A 16,865-nucleotide genomic window follows, 5' to 3' on the forward strand; every position below is an offset into this window, starting at 1 on the left:
CCACCACGCGACAGTGCATGGTTCATGATGTGACAATTTTACACAGGGGTTTGCCTATTGCATCGCTTGAATATCTCGTGTGTGTGGTTAAAAGGACTGTTGCTACATTCACATATATCAAAGCTTAAGGCAATCATTTCTAGACGTTGTGCACATACTTTACATGGTGGCTTTCTGCACTAGCTGTGCTGCTCCAGCTTCTCCGAGATCGCTGAAGCGTTCGGTTGCAAGCCTGCACCCCTCGCATCGATTGTGGGCTGTAGACATATATACAGGCCCTGAGCCAGAGGATCAGAGCGACCAACCAAATAAGCTGTAAGGTAGGGCACACCAGGAGAAAACATCCAGATTTTAGCTTACAAGCTTTTAATCTATGAATGATCTTGAAAAGTGCGGTAGATTACAGTTCAATTTTCTTCACCTATGCAATAACAGTGAAAGCAATAAGCATTTATTTGCTACAGACATGGCCAATTACTTCGAAATTGCGTCAGATTTGGCCTTAGGTAGGCGCTGTTGCTTCGATGAGTGCTACCATGTTTGATTACACAAAGGTTTAGTTAACTAAGTACACATGGGGCATCGGAGTGCGAATCTTAAGAATATTGGCAAAGCTTTAATCCAGAAGCACATGATGTTGAGCTAGTCGGTTCATGTTCTTTCAGAAGCCACGGATGTGGCTATTTCGCGCAAAGAAAACACAAGGGGAGGGTTAAGGGGAGTGCAATTTTTTTTTTACAAGGGCGTTTACACTCAAAGCTGGGTTTTGAAGGTTCAGACACGGGCCCACTGTAGAAGAAATGTAATCCAGAAGCACACGTTGTTGGGCTAGTCGGTTCATGTTCTTTCAGAAGCCACGGATGTGGCTATTTCGTGCAGAGAAAACACAAGGGGAGGGTTAAGGGGAGCGCAACCTCCCCTTGTGCTTTAATCGTTGGAGGGCCCCTGTATTTTGCTGCCCATATTCTAAAAATCTGTAGTAGAGGACTTGAGAACAGGGATAAAAAATATTCAGGGCCCAAAGAGTTTTTTGTGTGCTGCTTTGGGTCATGCAAGAGGTATTAGATTAAAAATAAGGTTTTGTACTTGCTATTTGCATCTTAATGCCACAGCAGCTAGAATTTTAAGCAAATATTATAAAAGTTGATGCAAGAGTTATTTTCTCCTAAAATTCTTCAAATTCAATAAGAATTTTGAGTGGTCATTGTAAGCAATCAGCACGGTACAATTTTCTGCCGTTGGTTCTGTGAGGCTAGCTCATTTGTTGTCATTAGACAGGATACCGATTCAAATTTGGGTATGGCAGCCGAAAATATCCTGGTTTAAGCCCATTACATTTTAGATGGGCAACCAACCAATTTTGAAAACATATACAATTTTTCCTTCAATCTTTGTCATCTGTGTGAGATGAGGGACAGTGATAAGCAAACAATGTCACCAGTTACTCAGAAATTAAGCCAGTGTGGTCTTGGACAACAGCCATTTCTTTGATTGCTTGAGTAAAGCTTTTTGGGGCAAGTTCTAGGACACTACATGTAACTGAAAAATAGCACGCCTGATTCAAGCCCAAAACCCCTTTGGTGTCTGAATCGTGTGCAGTAGCAACATCGCTACTTCTTTGAAGCCCCACATTCTGAAACTTTAACAACTACAAAATATCACCCATGCTTTTTCCTTAACACGAGCTGAGACTTGGCAATGACTTATTGTGCCACTTCTTGCTGTCACAATGGACAGGAAGTAAGGCAGGCATATTAGGATCAAAAGGGAGCCTGCATCATAGTGACCTCAAGTGCTCAAAGTAAAAATTCAGTAGTGCTAACTCTGCCTTTTAAAGGGGCCCGGCAACATTTTTAGAAGTAATCATCGAATGACTTCATTAAAGCAGTTTATTGCCTTACGAATCGACTGCCGCAAAAATTTTTAGAACTTATCAAGTACGAGCATAGTTGCATGGATTTGTCGCACGCTTTAAGCGCTCTCTCTCTCTCCTTTGTTGAAAGCTACCCAGGGGGGCGTTACCAAGGGGGCAAGAAGCCTCATCTGTTCATCAGCAGAGGTCATGACCTAGAGCACATTCTTTTCTTAATTTTTTTTCTTCGAATGCGCAGCTTACTTTAAGTGCGATCACGAGCGTGCACGGGGGCATGTCACAGCATCCCGCGGAGGCCACGTTAACTATGCAGCTCACGATGCGGCATTCAACCAATGGCCATGGACTTTGTGTTTAGTATAACGCGGTCATTTTTTTGGATATATGGCATCATTTGTCACAAGAAGAGCGAGCGACTTCTAGCTGACTTTGAAAATTAATTGTAAGTTCCAGGCCGTGTGCTGCACTATAATGTTTGGCTCACGTGTTCTCAGGAGCCTCAACTACTGATCGGCAGCATTTTCTGACCATGCTCAAAAAGTGTTGCAGGAACCCTTTAAACTTTTCAGCCTCTCTTATAATCACTTTGAATGGGATCCCTTATGAAACAGGCCAACGATGAATGGTCTGTAAAGTCGCTGCTTTGGCTTGTTAGTACAACTTATCAGTGAATTGCGGCACAGAAGGACATAGGGACAAAAGAAACGAGAGGACAGATGAACGCTAACAAGTCTGCTTGACAAGCAGCCATCTAGATGCACGAGCTAATAAAGTTTAACGATACTGATTGTTGCCTTGCACTTCACCTACCTCTCTATATATTTTTCCTTCCTTAAGACCTGCATCTCTTTGTTGCAAAGTTATATGTACGCCTGTTGTGATGTGACTCTGTCACATGCCTTTTCCACCAACACTAGAACAGTCTCTTGCTTACCCAGGCCACTGCAAGTTAAAGGGGTCATGAAAAAAGTTTCAAGTTTGAATCATATATCCTATGTTAACCTGTACACGTCCCGCAGCAAGTCGGCAAAGTTCAAGCATATTTGGTCTAATAGAAGATTTGCATTTGAATAATTTATTGTGGCAGCTGAACTGTACAGTGTGGCAACACTGAGTGATGACGAACTACCGTAAAATTTCGAGCAAGTGCCCCCCCCCCCCTCCACTGCTCCGCGACAACGCGCCCAGGCAACAGTGGCCTGCCACATCCAGTTGACAAAAAAATGTTTCCGTGGATTTTCCTACAAATATTGTGTTTTTTTTTGTGGTCCTGCTGGCTGCCATGGATCCCATCCAATCCAATCCAATCCAATCCTGCTTTGCACTGCAGCCCGATTGCTCCGCGCATGCTCTGTGCCATTTGTTGCTTTGTGTTTGCGGTGAGAGGTCAGCTATGCCTATGCAGTCCTACACAATGGCTAAGAAAATCGAGGTTATTCGATGGCATCGAGAAAACGGAAAGAACGTGCACCAGACGTCTCGACATTTCAAGCTCGACCGGAAGCAGATACGGGAATGGGAGAAGAATTTCGATAATTTGCTGCAGCTAAACTATGGGAAGGCAAAACTTTGATCGAAGCTCAGTAACGGCACAACAGCGGTTCGGCGTTGCAATGCGCCGCGCTCCGTCCACATCCATTGCAGAAGACGCTAGAAGACGCCCAAGGAACTTTCGGAGGCAGCAAGTGCCACACCTTATATAACATGGCCAACATGGATCACACGATGGTGCGAATAGACAACCCCGCCAACAGGACGAACAACGTGGTCGGCGAAAGCACCATACGGATTGCGAACACTGGATGTGCCCGGCGAGGCTTCACGGTTTGCCTCAAGCCCCTTGATGTTGGAAAGTAGCGGCGCTGTTTAATCCATGCCGCCGCGTCGTCAACCTCCTCTTTTTTCACCCTCTCTTTCGTGGAGTCGGCGCATCAGCAACGCTGAGTAGCTGCGACGCTCGATACCTCCCAGTCAGGTGGTCCTGACATCACGAAAAGCGCATGCAAGCAAACTTCGCATGCTTTTAGTTGCTCGCGCACGCCATGAACCCTCCACGCGTGTGTGTGCGGGTGCATGCATGTTTGTATGTGTGCGTTTGTCTGTCTTCGCGCCTGTGTGTGCGTGCGCACACGTATGTGTGTGTGCATGCTCCTGCGTGCGTTGCACATGCCTGTATTGGTGCGTGTGCGCACATGTGTGTGTGTATGCCTGTGCGTGCATGCACTTGTGTATGTGGTGCATGTGTATGTATGTAGGTGTGTGCGTATCTGTATCACTTGCATATGCGTGTGTGTATGTGCGTGTGTGTATATATGTGCGTGTGGCTGTATCGCGTGTTTGCGTGCCTGTATCATGTGTGTATGTGCGTGTGTATATATGTGCGTGCTTATGTGTGTGACAGCCGCATTGGCACAAAAAGGCTTCGGGCCTATTCACCTCGACCAATTCAAGTAAACCACCACATTTCCCACGAAACACGAAACTTCTATAAAACGTTTTATACAGGTTTTAAACGATTTAAAGACATTTTATAGATTTTATAGATTATAGATATAGTGTTTCATGGTTTCTACTTGGCTACCTTCTTTGAGCTCGTCAAGACAACAATTAGGAACGAAATTCTCGACTATACTTTATGCTGCTTACATTATATGCGCTAAAAGGGACACTAAAGGCAAATATTAAGTCGACGTTGATTGTTGAAATAGCGGTCCAGAAACCTAGTAGCGCTACTTTTATGCCAAGGAAGTGCTTATTTTGAAATAAAATCATGTTTTAGTGGTCCGCATCGCGTTAGCGCACTTCAAATCACCCGCCTGAAATCAGACTTTCATACGTCACTGCTGCCGTGCCCAACGTTGCCCGCCTTTACTGCGCGGCCGCCGACATTAGTAACAGCAGAGCGAAAGTAGCGGGACCCACAGCAGCAACAACGGCCGTCGAAGCCATCGAAGCTTGCCGCAATCGCTGCAATGGATGTGGACGGAGAACTTGACGAGACATTGGCTCGCGATGCTGGGCTCCAATTCAGCGACTTGAGCTCCGATGAACGCGGTATGCTGCTGATGGCTCGTAGTGCCGGCGTCGTTGCATGCGGCATTTTGTCGAACTTTCTGTCAGAGCGACTTTCACGAGCGCGTAAAACACACACGCGGCAGTACGCGATCCCGAAACTACCACTGAGACGCGACCGCATGAGCGAAACAGGGTGCCGGGCGAAGCGCAGTTCGGCGAAAACGGAACCTTTGAACCACGCGCGCCGTTCCCTATGGCAACGCCACAGAGGTTCTTTTTTCCATGAATCAAACGGAAACGAACAAACAGCATTTTATTAAGTCTTTTCATGCACGGTAGGTTCTTTTTTTATGGCTGCTAGTTTGATTACTAGTGATTTATTGGAGGCAGACTCTCATACGTCATCGGGATCACTTCGAAAATGTCCCACTCGTGGCGCTCATCATGTGATACATTTACCTTAATTTCTCGGTAAGTAGGGCACTGCTGTTGATAATATTGTCGTTTTAGAAGTTGTCATACATCGAGCTTACACTCTGACATAAATTGTTATTTGCCTTTAGTGTCCCTTAATACACCTCTGCCTAAGCGGCGACAGAGAAGTAAACCGCTCTGCCGTCAGTTGGTATATCATTTCTTTTTGTAGCGTTAGCTACACCGGCCTAGCCGAGCCAGTTTCGCGCGGCTCCTCAAGAGCAGTGCTGCACATGCGCGAGGATTAGCGATGTCACACAGCTGGCGCATCGGAGCTGGCACCTCCCGTGCACTCCGCCGCTGCCGCCGGTCTGCGCTTTCCAGAGGAGTGACGTCGTAGCCGAGGTAGACGTACTGGCGCTGGCGCGCGTGCAGCTATTCGCCTTCGCTGTGCAGTCATCGTCTGACACTGTGCTGGAGCCGCTTGATAGCGCCTCTGACTGGCGTTTGGCAGTGTGGTCTAGCCATGGAGAAGGAGAGCGCAAATGCTGCTCAATGGCGCAGAAGAGCGGAGAAGCTTAACTCATCAGATCCCGAAGTATAGTTGCCTAGCAAAATAAATATACATGTGCCACATAATATGTATACTATGTGTGTGTCATTGAAGCAGCAGTAAGTATGATAATCAAGCTAATCCTAGACAATCAGGAAAGCTAAGAACAATCAGCTGAACCTTTGCTAACGCTACGTTATTCTGGCATAGCCGAGCTAAGCCACTGCAACATTTTTTTTTTTTCGAAGCGCATCCACTTGCACTTATCAAAGAAAGTGTCTTAAAAAATATATTTGTCATTATGTTCTATCGGAAGCCCACTTTCGTCACGACCGTTTTTAAGGGACACATTTTCATTGACTGCTTCAAGGGGCCAAATAAACAAGCGCGCGCAGTGATTCTAATGCGGCTGCGGCGAGCCAGTGGAGGGTTCAGCGTGCCGTGCGCACCGCGCTGGCCAGGGGAGGGGAGAAATCCGAGAAGAATTGAGGAGGAAAACGCGCGCGCTGAGTTGAGTGTCGCTACTTTCTAAATCAAGGGGCTTTAGGTTTGCCTAGCTGCTTGCGCCACCGGCCACAAGCTCCCGGCCTTCATTATCTTCAAGGAGCGAAGCGGAAAAAATCCAGCCAGGGCCTTTGCGAGCCTTCGCATACCAGGTGAGAATAAATTTATTTTTTTTTTATAGGGGCGAGGGGTCACATTGTCGCTTAGTTCGTTTGATCACAACGCTGCCTTTTTTTCCCATTCGTAGCAAATATTCTTCTCACCGCCACGAAAAATGGCTGGATGACGTCGGAGAAAATGCAAGAATGGCTGTCGAGAGTCTGGGGCCTAAACGTCGACGACGTGCGACACTTACTAGTGTTGGACCAGGCGCCCATCCATAAGACACAAGCCGCTACAAATGCCTTCGAGGAGTACGACACCGACGTGCTTTACGTGCCTGCGGGGTGCACGAGCACCCGGCAGCCTGCTGACGTGTATTGGAATAAGCCGTTCAAGTCCACCTTGCGGCGTTTGTGGGAGCAATATATGCGTGAGGAAGCGCGAACACCGAAAGGAAACTTGAAGAAGCCGTCGCGGCAACATGTGCTTGATTTTGTTGCCGAGGTGTGGGCCGCTGTACCTGAGACAGTGGCACGGTCCTTCAAGGGATGAAGCATTAGTAACGCGCTCGATGGCTCGGAGGACGGCGACTTGCACAGCGGATTGGCCAATGTTGGAGCTGTGGTGCCAGAAGACCGCGGCGGACTTCAAGCGGAATGCTGTGGCCTGTTTTTTGCAACTGACTCGGAGGAGTATTTCGATGGTTTTGAAATGCTGGCAATTTTGACTTGGTTGGGGGGGGGGAGGTGGGGGGGGGGGGGGGGGTGCTTGCTCGGAATTTTACGGTATACTCACAATCCCAAAAACAACTTGCTCAGTATCAAATTTTAATCTCAAAGGTCATGCCTTTGAATACTATAAAAATGCAAACTATTGCAAGAGCTGAAAATACACCATGGCCACCATGTGTTGTTTTCTTTTCTTTTTGAGGGTGTCTGAGCTGTTTACTGCAAATTTTATCGCACGAATGAAGGAATCACAGGCACAATTTAACCTTGATACCTTTGATGTATTGTTGGGCATCGGAGCATACGGAGCAATACATCGAGATCACGGAGTAAGATAAGACAGGAGCGCCAACTCCGTTCATCTGGAAGGTACACATTGTGCAACGCTGGATCTTGCTTTATGGCATGTTTGCCAGACAGCGCTAGACAGCAAATAAAAAAGGAATAACAAGCAACTATGTGACTGTGGATGTAACACAACTACTGATCCGCCACAGCAGCAGAACTACTATGTATTAACCGGACTGCATTTTCTTGGAATTAAGGAAGCTTATTTCAATTAACATAATGGCCTTCACATATTACTACTAACAGCACTAAGAGCAGTAAAGTATACCGCATGCACCAATTGTTTAGTAGTTATGTACTGACCCTAAGGTCGCGGGATCGAATCCTGGCTGGGGGGGGTGTGTGGTGGTGCTCAGGGCTATGACGCATGCGTGACGGAATTTCTTTTCCCCCTGTGCCATCCCTCCTTGCTTAGCTTCCAGCGCGCTCGTCCAGATGAGAGAAGAGAAAAAGCAATTAAAGCATGCGACAAATCTCTAAGTCTGCTTATACTTGAAGGATTCTAAAGCTTTTTTGCGCTGGTCAATTCGTGAGGCAATAAACTCCTTTAATAAAGCCATTCGATGGTTACTTGGAAAAGTGTTGCAGGGCCCCTTTAAGGCGAAACCTATAGATGCATTATCAAATGCGAAAACTGACTGTTGGCATTGACATCAACACAAGTGATGCATAAAAAACATCACGTGATGGCATCACCCTATGACGTCATCACATGACATTGTTGCTTGGTCAAAGGTGGGCCAATCCCGGTGGCTCTGCAAGACCAAATGTCAGGCCTCTCAGCCTTTAGCCTCCCCTTCCTTTGTAACAAAATAAAATAAGTTAACTAGACTAAAATCACAATTCTGAAGGATTAGGTTACAGAAAACAAACCACTACTACTCACCAAGCAAACTATACAAACACGTCGAAAAGCTACATACATTAGATGGCAACTGCAAAGTCAGCCCGTACAGATAAATAAATACGCCTTAGTTCATACACACTGAAAGAGTGAAAATAAAAGACTTTCTGCCCATATTCTTCCAGTAAAAGAGTATTCCTTTAAACTACTGCATAACAGCAGTTTTCAAAAAGCCATTGTTCTCAACCCACAAAAGGCAAGGTAAAAGAGAGCTTCCTTCCTACCCTGGAGCAGGCTTGGAAAGTGGTGCACGCGGAGGTAAGGCAGGCACAACACTTCGAAGTTCCCGTGGCGCCTCTTCTCCCGGAATGGGGGGAGCAGTTCTGTTTCGAAGGCCCCACAGTGATGTTCGCTTTTTAACTTCTTTACCAGATTTGAACCTTTACGAAGAGAATGAGCACAAGAAAAAATTATTCTGTTAATATAATATCATGCTGGTCTGAAAAATAATAATAATAAATAGAATAAGATAGCAAATAAGACAGAATGAAGAAGAAAAAAGTGCAGCCAAAGGGACAAAGGCTTTATCGGCTACATCTGACTATGAATAAACTTAATGGCGAACCACCACCTGAAGAAAGAAGACGGAAGAAAAGGAAGGGGCATCCCTTTCGTTTCTTCTGTCTCTTCTTTCTTCTGGTGGTGGTTCAGCGTCTAGTTTATTCAAAGTAATTTGCCAACTAGCCCAACAAGGAGTTTTGCTACACCTAAGACGTTTGGAACTGCACAGAGAACACAATTCATCTAATATTTGCGATTGCCAGCCCGAAGGAGTACATAAAATGTTTTCTCGTGCATACACATGCATTAGTGAGAATTCTGGCTGCCTATTACTATTACTCAGACATGATCTGTTGAACAATCAAGATGTAGAAACAATATTACCTGGCTCTGTCGCTGCACAGGCACCCATAGATGTTTGTTCGCCTTTCACGGACAGAACAACGAAAAATCTAGATAAAAAGCATACAAACCTGGGTCATAAAAACACAGCAGTACTACTCACTATGCAAACATATAAAAAAGCTACATACATCGGATGGCAACTGCAATGCCAGCCATATAGAGTTGAGGTATGGAAGGATTACGTCATCCAAGTCGTAATACTTTTTGCGACGCTCCATCACCAAGTTGTACAATGTCAAATGAGTAATGTCCATCCTATAAAAATAATTTGAGATATCTCAGGTCAAACAAAAAACACTCAGGGATAGTCATGGACTTGCAGATGAGTAGACTACAAGTGTAGCAACTGCAGACATGCAAACTGATCGTGTTCCAATTTCATGCCTTCTATGCTCTCGTGGGCTAGTGCGTATTATGTAAATGCTAATAGTATTTCATAGGCATACGAAACATATTAAACATGGTTACACATGCAAGTAACACCTCCTGGTTTGAAAGTGCCACACAAAGCATTGATGTTTAGAGTAAGTGTAACAGAAAATAAAATAAATGGAAGAAGGTGAATTGATTGAGGGACAGACACAACCATTTGAAGTCAACCAATAAAAGATAGAAATTACTCTGTGCATGATGCATAACCTATTGTGCACTGGGCAGTGTATACAACCACCCCTTGTTAAATTATGAGGCATCACACATAGGCTAAGTGATTCAGTACATGGTCAACATGACAACTTTATTCCTGTTCTACAAACAAAAGTGAATAACTGGACAAACCAGGTCAGGGGCATCCGCTTGACAACTTCTGGCCCATTATTGCACACAGAGCATGTAAAGTAGTAAAAGCTGTCACCATATAGCAGCGGGGTTTCAAGGCCTTGGATGCAAGCTGAAAAATGAATGTCTTGGCATGTAATCATATTATACATTGCTTTGTAGCATAAAAAAAAAGGCTTACAGTAATCTAAGAAATGTTGAGTCATATACCAAGACACTTAATTCCTCTGCCACTTACAAATGACCTTCCATCCACATACATAGTACAAGGCCCATCCTGACTACATGTCTTGTAACATCTATCGAGTGCAAAGTTGCTTACCTTTTTTTCAGTCACTTTACTATATGTCATGCTCTAGACACTAGAAATATCCTTGCTATGCCTCCCCTTGTAAATAAAAATAGAGTTCAATATATACAAAGGCAAGTACCTTAAAGGAGTACTGACACGATTTTGAGACGTCGCAAAACGGACACATTTCGTTTCCTTGGTATGCAGTGTTAACACTCTCCACACATCGGAGTCAGACAACACGTATAAAATATTTTCCTTTGATTTTGAAGTTTTCGTCGATGAGCATCTGCAAGCCAGCACCACTGCAATGGACATTATCCCAACGAGTCAACACAGCTCCACTGAGTTTGCGAACTCTGCATCCTGCATGCAGTCTCAATCGTAGAAATCACTGTCAGGGTCACTAGACGACAATTCACTCATTGTTGCTTACGTGCATCACGACCAGATGACAGATCTGCCGCTAGTATGTCGCAAGTTGCTGTCTCCCCGTGACGTCATACTGCAATGACACATCACTGAGAAGCCGCCCCCGCGGTATAGATACCGAAGGCGTTTTTTTAAGGTAGCGGTATGAAAAATATAGTCGATGCATTTCCATACACCACGATACTCTTTTTAGGGTTCTCAACACCAGTGTTTTTATCTAGAGCAACAATCCGAAATATTTCAAATTCGTGTCAGTACTACTTTAACACATTTTGTAGTAGTAGCACATTCTGGCATGTTGCAAGCTTTCCCAAAATGATTTGCACAAACTCAGCAGAAGCAAGAATTACCACACTTAATACATCTACTCTTCCACCACACACCATGCCTAGAATTCTTAGACTTGCTCATTTAACTCAGCAATGAGTGCACTGAGAATAAATGCAGGACAATGGCTGCAGAGACATGATAGCACAAGCCAAAGCTCTCATCCTGCATTCTTACTAGTTGCCTTAAAGAGTTTGCTTGCTGCTTACAGTGATCACTTCCAACTTTCCCAATTTACCATTCTTTGCGGTGCATTGGTAGCTCTTTGGTCTCTTTTTCATGCGGTAACTTTAAGTGCTCATCCCATACTCTTTCATAGTCACTCCCATCTAATTGCATGATGCTTACAACAGACCATCAAAAGTACTTCGCAGAGGCGTTCGTCAGGCAAGAACAAGTTTTTCATGACAAATAATCTTTTAATCCTTAAGTATAAAAAGCAATTCTGGCAGGCCTCTTAGTTTGCCTGTTGATATTAAAAGTGCTTCACTTAAATTACATTTTCCTAAAAGTTAACAGATAAACTTCTACTGCAAATTATAACCTCACATTAAGGTTCGTTTAGCAATATACCTTCATGGAACCACTGTCGGCATGACCGACACTGAAGCATCTTCATATTCCACCTGAAAAAGTAAGCAGAGTTCAGAAATACGTAAAAAGCTCATGAACAAAAGCAATATGTGATATGATTCAAATATAAGACATGGGAACCAAGATGACCAAACCTAGAGGCATTAATATTCCAGTAGTACTTATAAGATCAACAGTGCAAGCAGATAAATGGCAGCAAATGCACAGGAAATCATTGGAGTTCGACAATGTCTAATAGTGTCAGGCTCTATCTATTTTGTTAACATAAAATTGAAATGACACTGCTTAATTTTCCTTGTATGCCATAAACCTTCCAATCAGAAGAGAATTCTTGGAAATAAAGCTGCATAAACCGTTTCAATAACAGTGGAACACAATGCAACGTTTTTTTCAAAGTAGTGCACTCAAAGCCCACCATTCCGTCATGCTGTGTGTGCCAAGGGAAATGTGATCAGCTCTGCCAATCAATGATGCGAACTGCAAAAGAACCCTTTGAGGCACAAGGCAACCAGCTCTATCAGATAACAAGCATACTCACTCGCCCGGTCCTCCGCAGTAGCAATAGCAATTCTTGGTGTTCACCTTGTGCTGATCATCCCACTGCAATGTCTTCATCTGCACATCAAACAAAATTCAGTCAATGACTGGGTCTGCTAAAGAGAAGAAAAGCTGTCTGAGGAAGTTTGCGCTCTTAACTTTAACTATAGAAAAGGTTAACTCTGCCTTAAGCAGTTTCCAGGAAACTTATGTTCCAATGAATGCAAATGGAATACAGAGATGCAAGAAAAAGGCCGCTCTGCCCGCTATACTACCGGTTATGTATACTGCACCAACAAATACAGTGTGTCCCAGGTAACTTGAGCCAAACTTTAAAAAAGAAAAGAAGAAAAGAAAAGCTACAAGATGTAAAGATGCGACCAATACGTTTTGCTATTGGTTGCCTCGCGCATATCGGTACTTTTTTGTCAATATTTGGTAAGCTATTGAAAAAGTAACTGCCTTGACAATTATTTGCATAACTGCAAACATTTTTTCACATCAAAATCTGCATCGCATTGGAAAACACCATTTTTATTTACTTTTTCTGTGTTTCAAATGTGTGGTGCTAAAGCCAAAGAAACATTCAAAGCAAGCGCATGCCCCTGCCTGTTTCATGCACATTTCACATATTTTCTCGCTTTTCGTGGTATGATGATGTATGTTGTTTACTGGTGCAAGGGCCATGTGATGGCCAAAGAGTGCCAGGACATGATAGCTAAAGTGAACAATGGTTATGTTAGGTGGCTGTAAAGGGGCCTAAAATTCCCGCGCTAAAGGCGGGTAAAACATATACGTAGTAAAATTATGAGATGACATGAGGCATGTGCATATAGAATGAATGACAAGTGATTGTGACGATAAAACAATGAGCGTATGTTGTGAGCACGAATACCTCCTCAGGGCCTTTGAGGCCAAAGGCAGGGAGGCAGGTGCTTCCTCCAATGTAGCTCCCGTAGCACCAACCTCTTTTCAGAGGTCGTGCTACGGACTGCCTGGGTATGTGACGTGAAAGCTGTGGACTTCCTTTAAAAACGCGAAGAGCGACTGATGTTTAAAAACAGGTTCCCTACCAATGAACATAGCTGGGTGTAATGGTAATTGTTGTCGGTAGGGTAATGTAAAATGTTTTCTTCGTAGTGTGTCTAATTCTGTACATTGAATTAAAATGTGAAGCACGGTGAGTGGTTCACCACATTTCTCACACATGGGTGGTTCACCACCGGATAGAAGGTGTGAGTGTGTACTGTGTGTGTGTCCTGTTCTTAGCCTTGTAAGTATTACTTCTGTGTGGCGTGATTTTGATACTGGCGGCCAATTACCCAGATGCGGCTTGATAACATGTAGTTTGTTTTGTGTGTGTGTGTCCCATGTGTTCTGCCAATAAGCCCTGAGCTTGCTTTTAATGAAATGTTTTAAGTCCAGTGGGGGAACGGAAAGGAGTGTATTGGCGGCAGCATTTTCATGGGCGGAGGCTGCTAGCTGGTCAGCCAACACGTTGCCTTGGATCTCGCGGTGACCTGGCACCCAGCACACTACGACGCGCTGTTTGAGTGCGCAGACTGTGCATAGGAGTGAGTACAGGGAGACGAGGACGGGGTTTTTGTGTTTGTTCAGAGTTTTGAGGGCTATTACCACGCTTAGGGAATCGGTGTATATTACTGCGCTTTGGAGCTTTAATTGTTTTATGTGTTTGACGGCCGCAAGTATGGCGTATGCTTCTGCTGTGAAGATGCTCGTATTCGGGTGCAGAATGCCGGCATCGGAAAAAGATGGACCAACAGCTGCGTAAGACACAGAAGTATTGGACTTTGAGGCATCAGTAAAGAATTCTGGGCAACTGTATTTGTGCTGTAGTTCGAGGAAGTATGTACGGATATGTGCTATAGGCGCGTTTTGATAACTTCCACGAAGGATACATCACATTCTATGAGCTGCCACTGCCACGGCAGGAGATGTCCGGCAGGGGCCATCAAACAGTGTTCAAGAAGCGACACACACATTTCCTCAGCTAGGCTCCTCACGAGAAGTGAGTAGGGCTGTCTCACCGAAGGACGGTTGTAAAACAGGGCAGAACTGGACAAATCATTAATTGTGGAGTGTGACGGGTGTTCTTTGTCTGCGTTCACTTTGAGGTAATATAGAAAGGACATGTAAGATCTCTGCAGGTGGAGCGACCACTCGTTCGAGACGACGTAGAGGCTTTCTACGGGGCTGGTGCGAAAAGCACCTGTAGAAAGACGAATGCCCAAGTGGTGGACCGGTCGAGCATTTTCAAGGCGCTTGGTGTCGCAGATTGATAGATTATCGCCCCATAATCTAGGCGCGTGCGTATTAGGCTTCTATACAGATTCATCAGACATTTTGTATCACTGCCCCATGATGTTCGCGACAAAACCTTGAGGATATTCATAGCTTTCAGACACTTGTATTTGAGATTTTTGATGTGAGGTACAAAGGTCAATTCATGTCTAAAATTATGCCTAAAATTTGTTTCGGTTTTTACAGGTAGCCGCTGGCCGTGTAGGTGAATGTCCGGATCGGGATGGAGGCCTCTCCTTCTTGAAAATAAGACGCAGGTGCTTTTTTGCGGGTTAAGGCTGAACCCGTTGTCCGTCTGCCCATTTGGTTAACTTTTTCAAACTAAGTTGAACTTGCCGCTCGCACATTGTAAGATTGCAAGATTTAAAACCGATTTGAACGTCATCGACATATATGCAATAAAACATGTTACGCGGGATGCACAAACGCAAAGAATTCATTTTGATAATAAAAAGTGTACAACTCAGCACGCCACCTTGCGGCACTCCTGTTTCTTGGACAAATGTTCGGGACAAGACATTGCCCACTCGAACACGGAATGTTCTATAGGATAAGTAACTTTCTATTATATCTAACATTCTTCCACGTACACCTAAGTGGGACAGGTCTCTTAATATTCCAAAGCGCCATGTGGTGTCGTCGGCCCTTTCCATATCGAGGAACACCGAAAGGAAGAATTGCTTGTGGATAAAAGCGTCGCGAATTTGTGCCTCGATACGGATAAGGTGGTCAGAGGTAGATCTACCCTCTCGAAAACCGCACTGGTATGGGTCAAGTAATTTGTTTGCTTCGAGGAAATGTATAAGTCGGCGGTTTATCATCTTTTCAAAGAGTTTACAGAGGCAGCTTGTTAGTGCGATGGGCCTATAGCTCGCAACGGAGGATGGGTCCTTGTCCTGTTTTAGAATAGGAATAATGATGGCTTCTTTCCAGGCCGAGGGGATCTCGCCGGAAAACCAAACCGCATTATACAGGGAAAGGAGGGCTTTTTGCGTTTCAGATGGAAGGTGTTTCAACATTTCATACACAACACGGTCGGAGCCTGGGGCGGAATTATTGCAGCAATTAAGCGATGCTTGTAGCTCAGCCATGCAGAAAGGTTCATTGTACCCTTCGTGTTTTCTGGACTTGCGATCTAGTTTCTGTCTTTCGATTCTTGTTTTGTATCGCTGGAAAGCTTCAGTATAGTGCGACGAGCTGGACGCCTGTTCGAAATGTTTGCCGAGGAAGTTTGCCTGGTCTTCCAAGCGGTCGCCTTGTGTGTTAACTAAGGAAGTGAATGTGCTTGTCGACCTGCTACCCTACCGACCATGTTCCAGACTTTAGCCTCCTGTGTATATGTATTGATGCCCGATAAAAACCTCTGCCAACTTTCCTTTCTTGCTTGTCGGCGCGTTCTCCTGCCTTGAGACTTTATGTTTTTAAAATTGTCAAGATTCTCTGCTGTTGGAGAGTCTCGAAGCACCCTCCATGCTTTGTTTTGTTTTTTGCGCGCATTTCGACAATCATTGTTCCAGCCACAGCACACGTCTTTGCAGGGCATCCAGTTGTGTGTGGGATCACTTAGTTGCATCATCGTGAGAAAAGCTGTAAAGTAATCTACTGCTGCATCTGTACTTAAACCCACCATATCAGTCCAACTTAAGCAGGCAACTTTACGGAACTCTTCCCAATCGGCGATGTCAATGTTCCATTGGGAACGTGTGGAGGAGATTCATTAATTGTTGGTGCACTCAGAACTATTGGAAAGTGGTCACTTCCGTAAGGATTAATAATTACTTTCCAATTGAGTAAGGGTAGAAGCAAGGGGGAATAATGCTGAGATCTATGGAGGAGTAGGTATTGTTTGCCAGGTTATAATATGTTGGCTCTTTCTGATTCAACAGACACGCACGGAAGAGAAAAAGGAACTGTTCAATCAGACGACCGCGCGCATCACAGCGAGAATCGCCCACAGACTGCTATGTGCATTCAGGTCCCCAAGGACCAGATAAGGTTCTGGTAGCTCATCTATTAAGGACTGAATTCATGTTTTTTGCAGGTGGTAGTGTGTGGGTATGTAAAGAGAACAAATGGGTGATGAGTTGTTCAGGAGAACACTCGAAACAGCCACTGCCTCAAGGGACGTTTGGAGAGGTAAGGTGTATGTACATGCTATTCCTTGACTAACTACAACGGCTACACCACCGGATGACGCCATGGCATCATCCCGGTCCTTACGGAAATGATGTAAATGG

At 44.7% G+C, this 16,865-nt stretch overlaps 1 protein-coding gene across 3 annotated transcripts in view; it reads right to left on the reverse strand.

Moving 5' to 3' along the window:
* Window positions 1-16,865, reverse strand: part of LOC119401833 (PHD finger protein 1) — a 129,950-nt gene that overhangs the window by 16,213 nt on the left and 96,872 nt on the right. For 2 of the 3 annotated variants that reach the window (XM_049417601.1, XM_049417599.1), the window contains 7 exons: window positions 12,308-12,384; window positions 11,749-11,801; window positions 10,125-10,236; window positions 9,476-9,602; window positions 9,327-9,394; window positions 8,666-8,821; window positions 159-278 (listed from right to left, as the gene is read on the reverse strand). In XM_049417601.1, coding sequence (XP_049273558.1) covers window positions 159-278; window positions 8,666-8,821; window positions 9,327-9,394; window positions 9,476-9,602; window positions 10,125-10,236; window positions 11,749-11,801; window positions 12,308-12,384 — 713 coding nt within the window. The remainder of the gene's footprint in view (window positions 1-158; window positions 279-8,665; window positions 8,822-9,326; window positions 9,395-9,475; window positions 9,603-10,124; window positions 10,237-11,748; window positions 11,802-12,307; window positions 12,385-16,865) is intronic. The other variant, XM_049417604.1, reaches the window with a different exon arrangement.

Source organism: Rhipicephalus sanguineus, chromosome 1 (genome assembly GCF_013339695.2).
Source record: "Rhipicephalus sanguineus isolate Rsan-2018 chromosome 1, BIME_Rsan_1.4, whole genome shotgun sequence".
NCBI classification, from domain to species: Eukaryota; Metazoa; Arthropoda; class Arachnida; order Ixodida; family Ixodidae; genus Rhipicephalus; species Rhipicephalus sanguineus.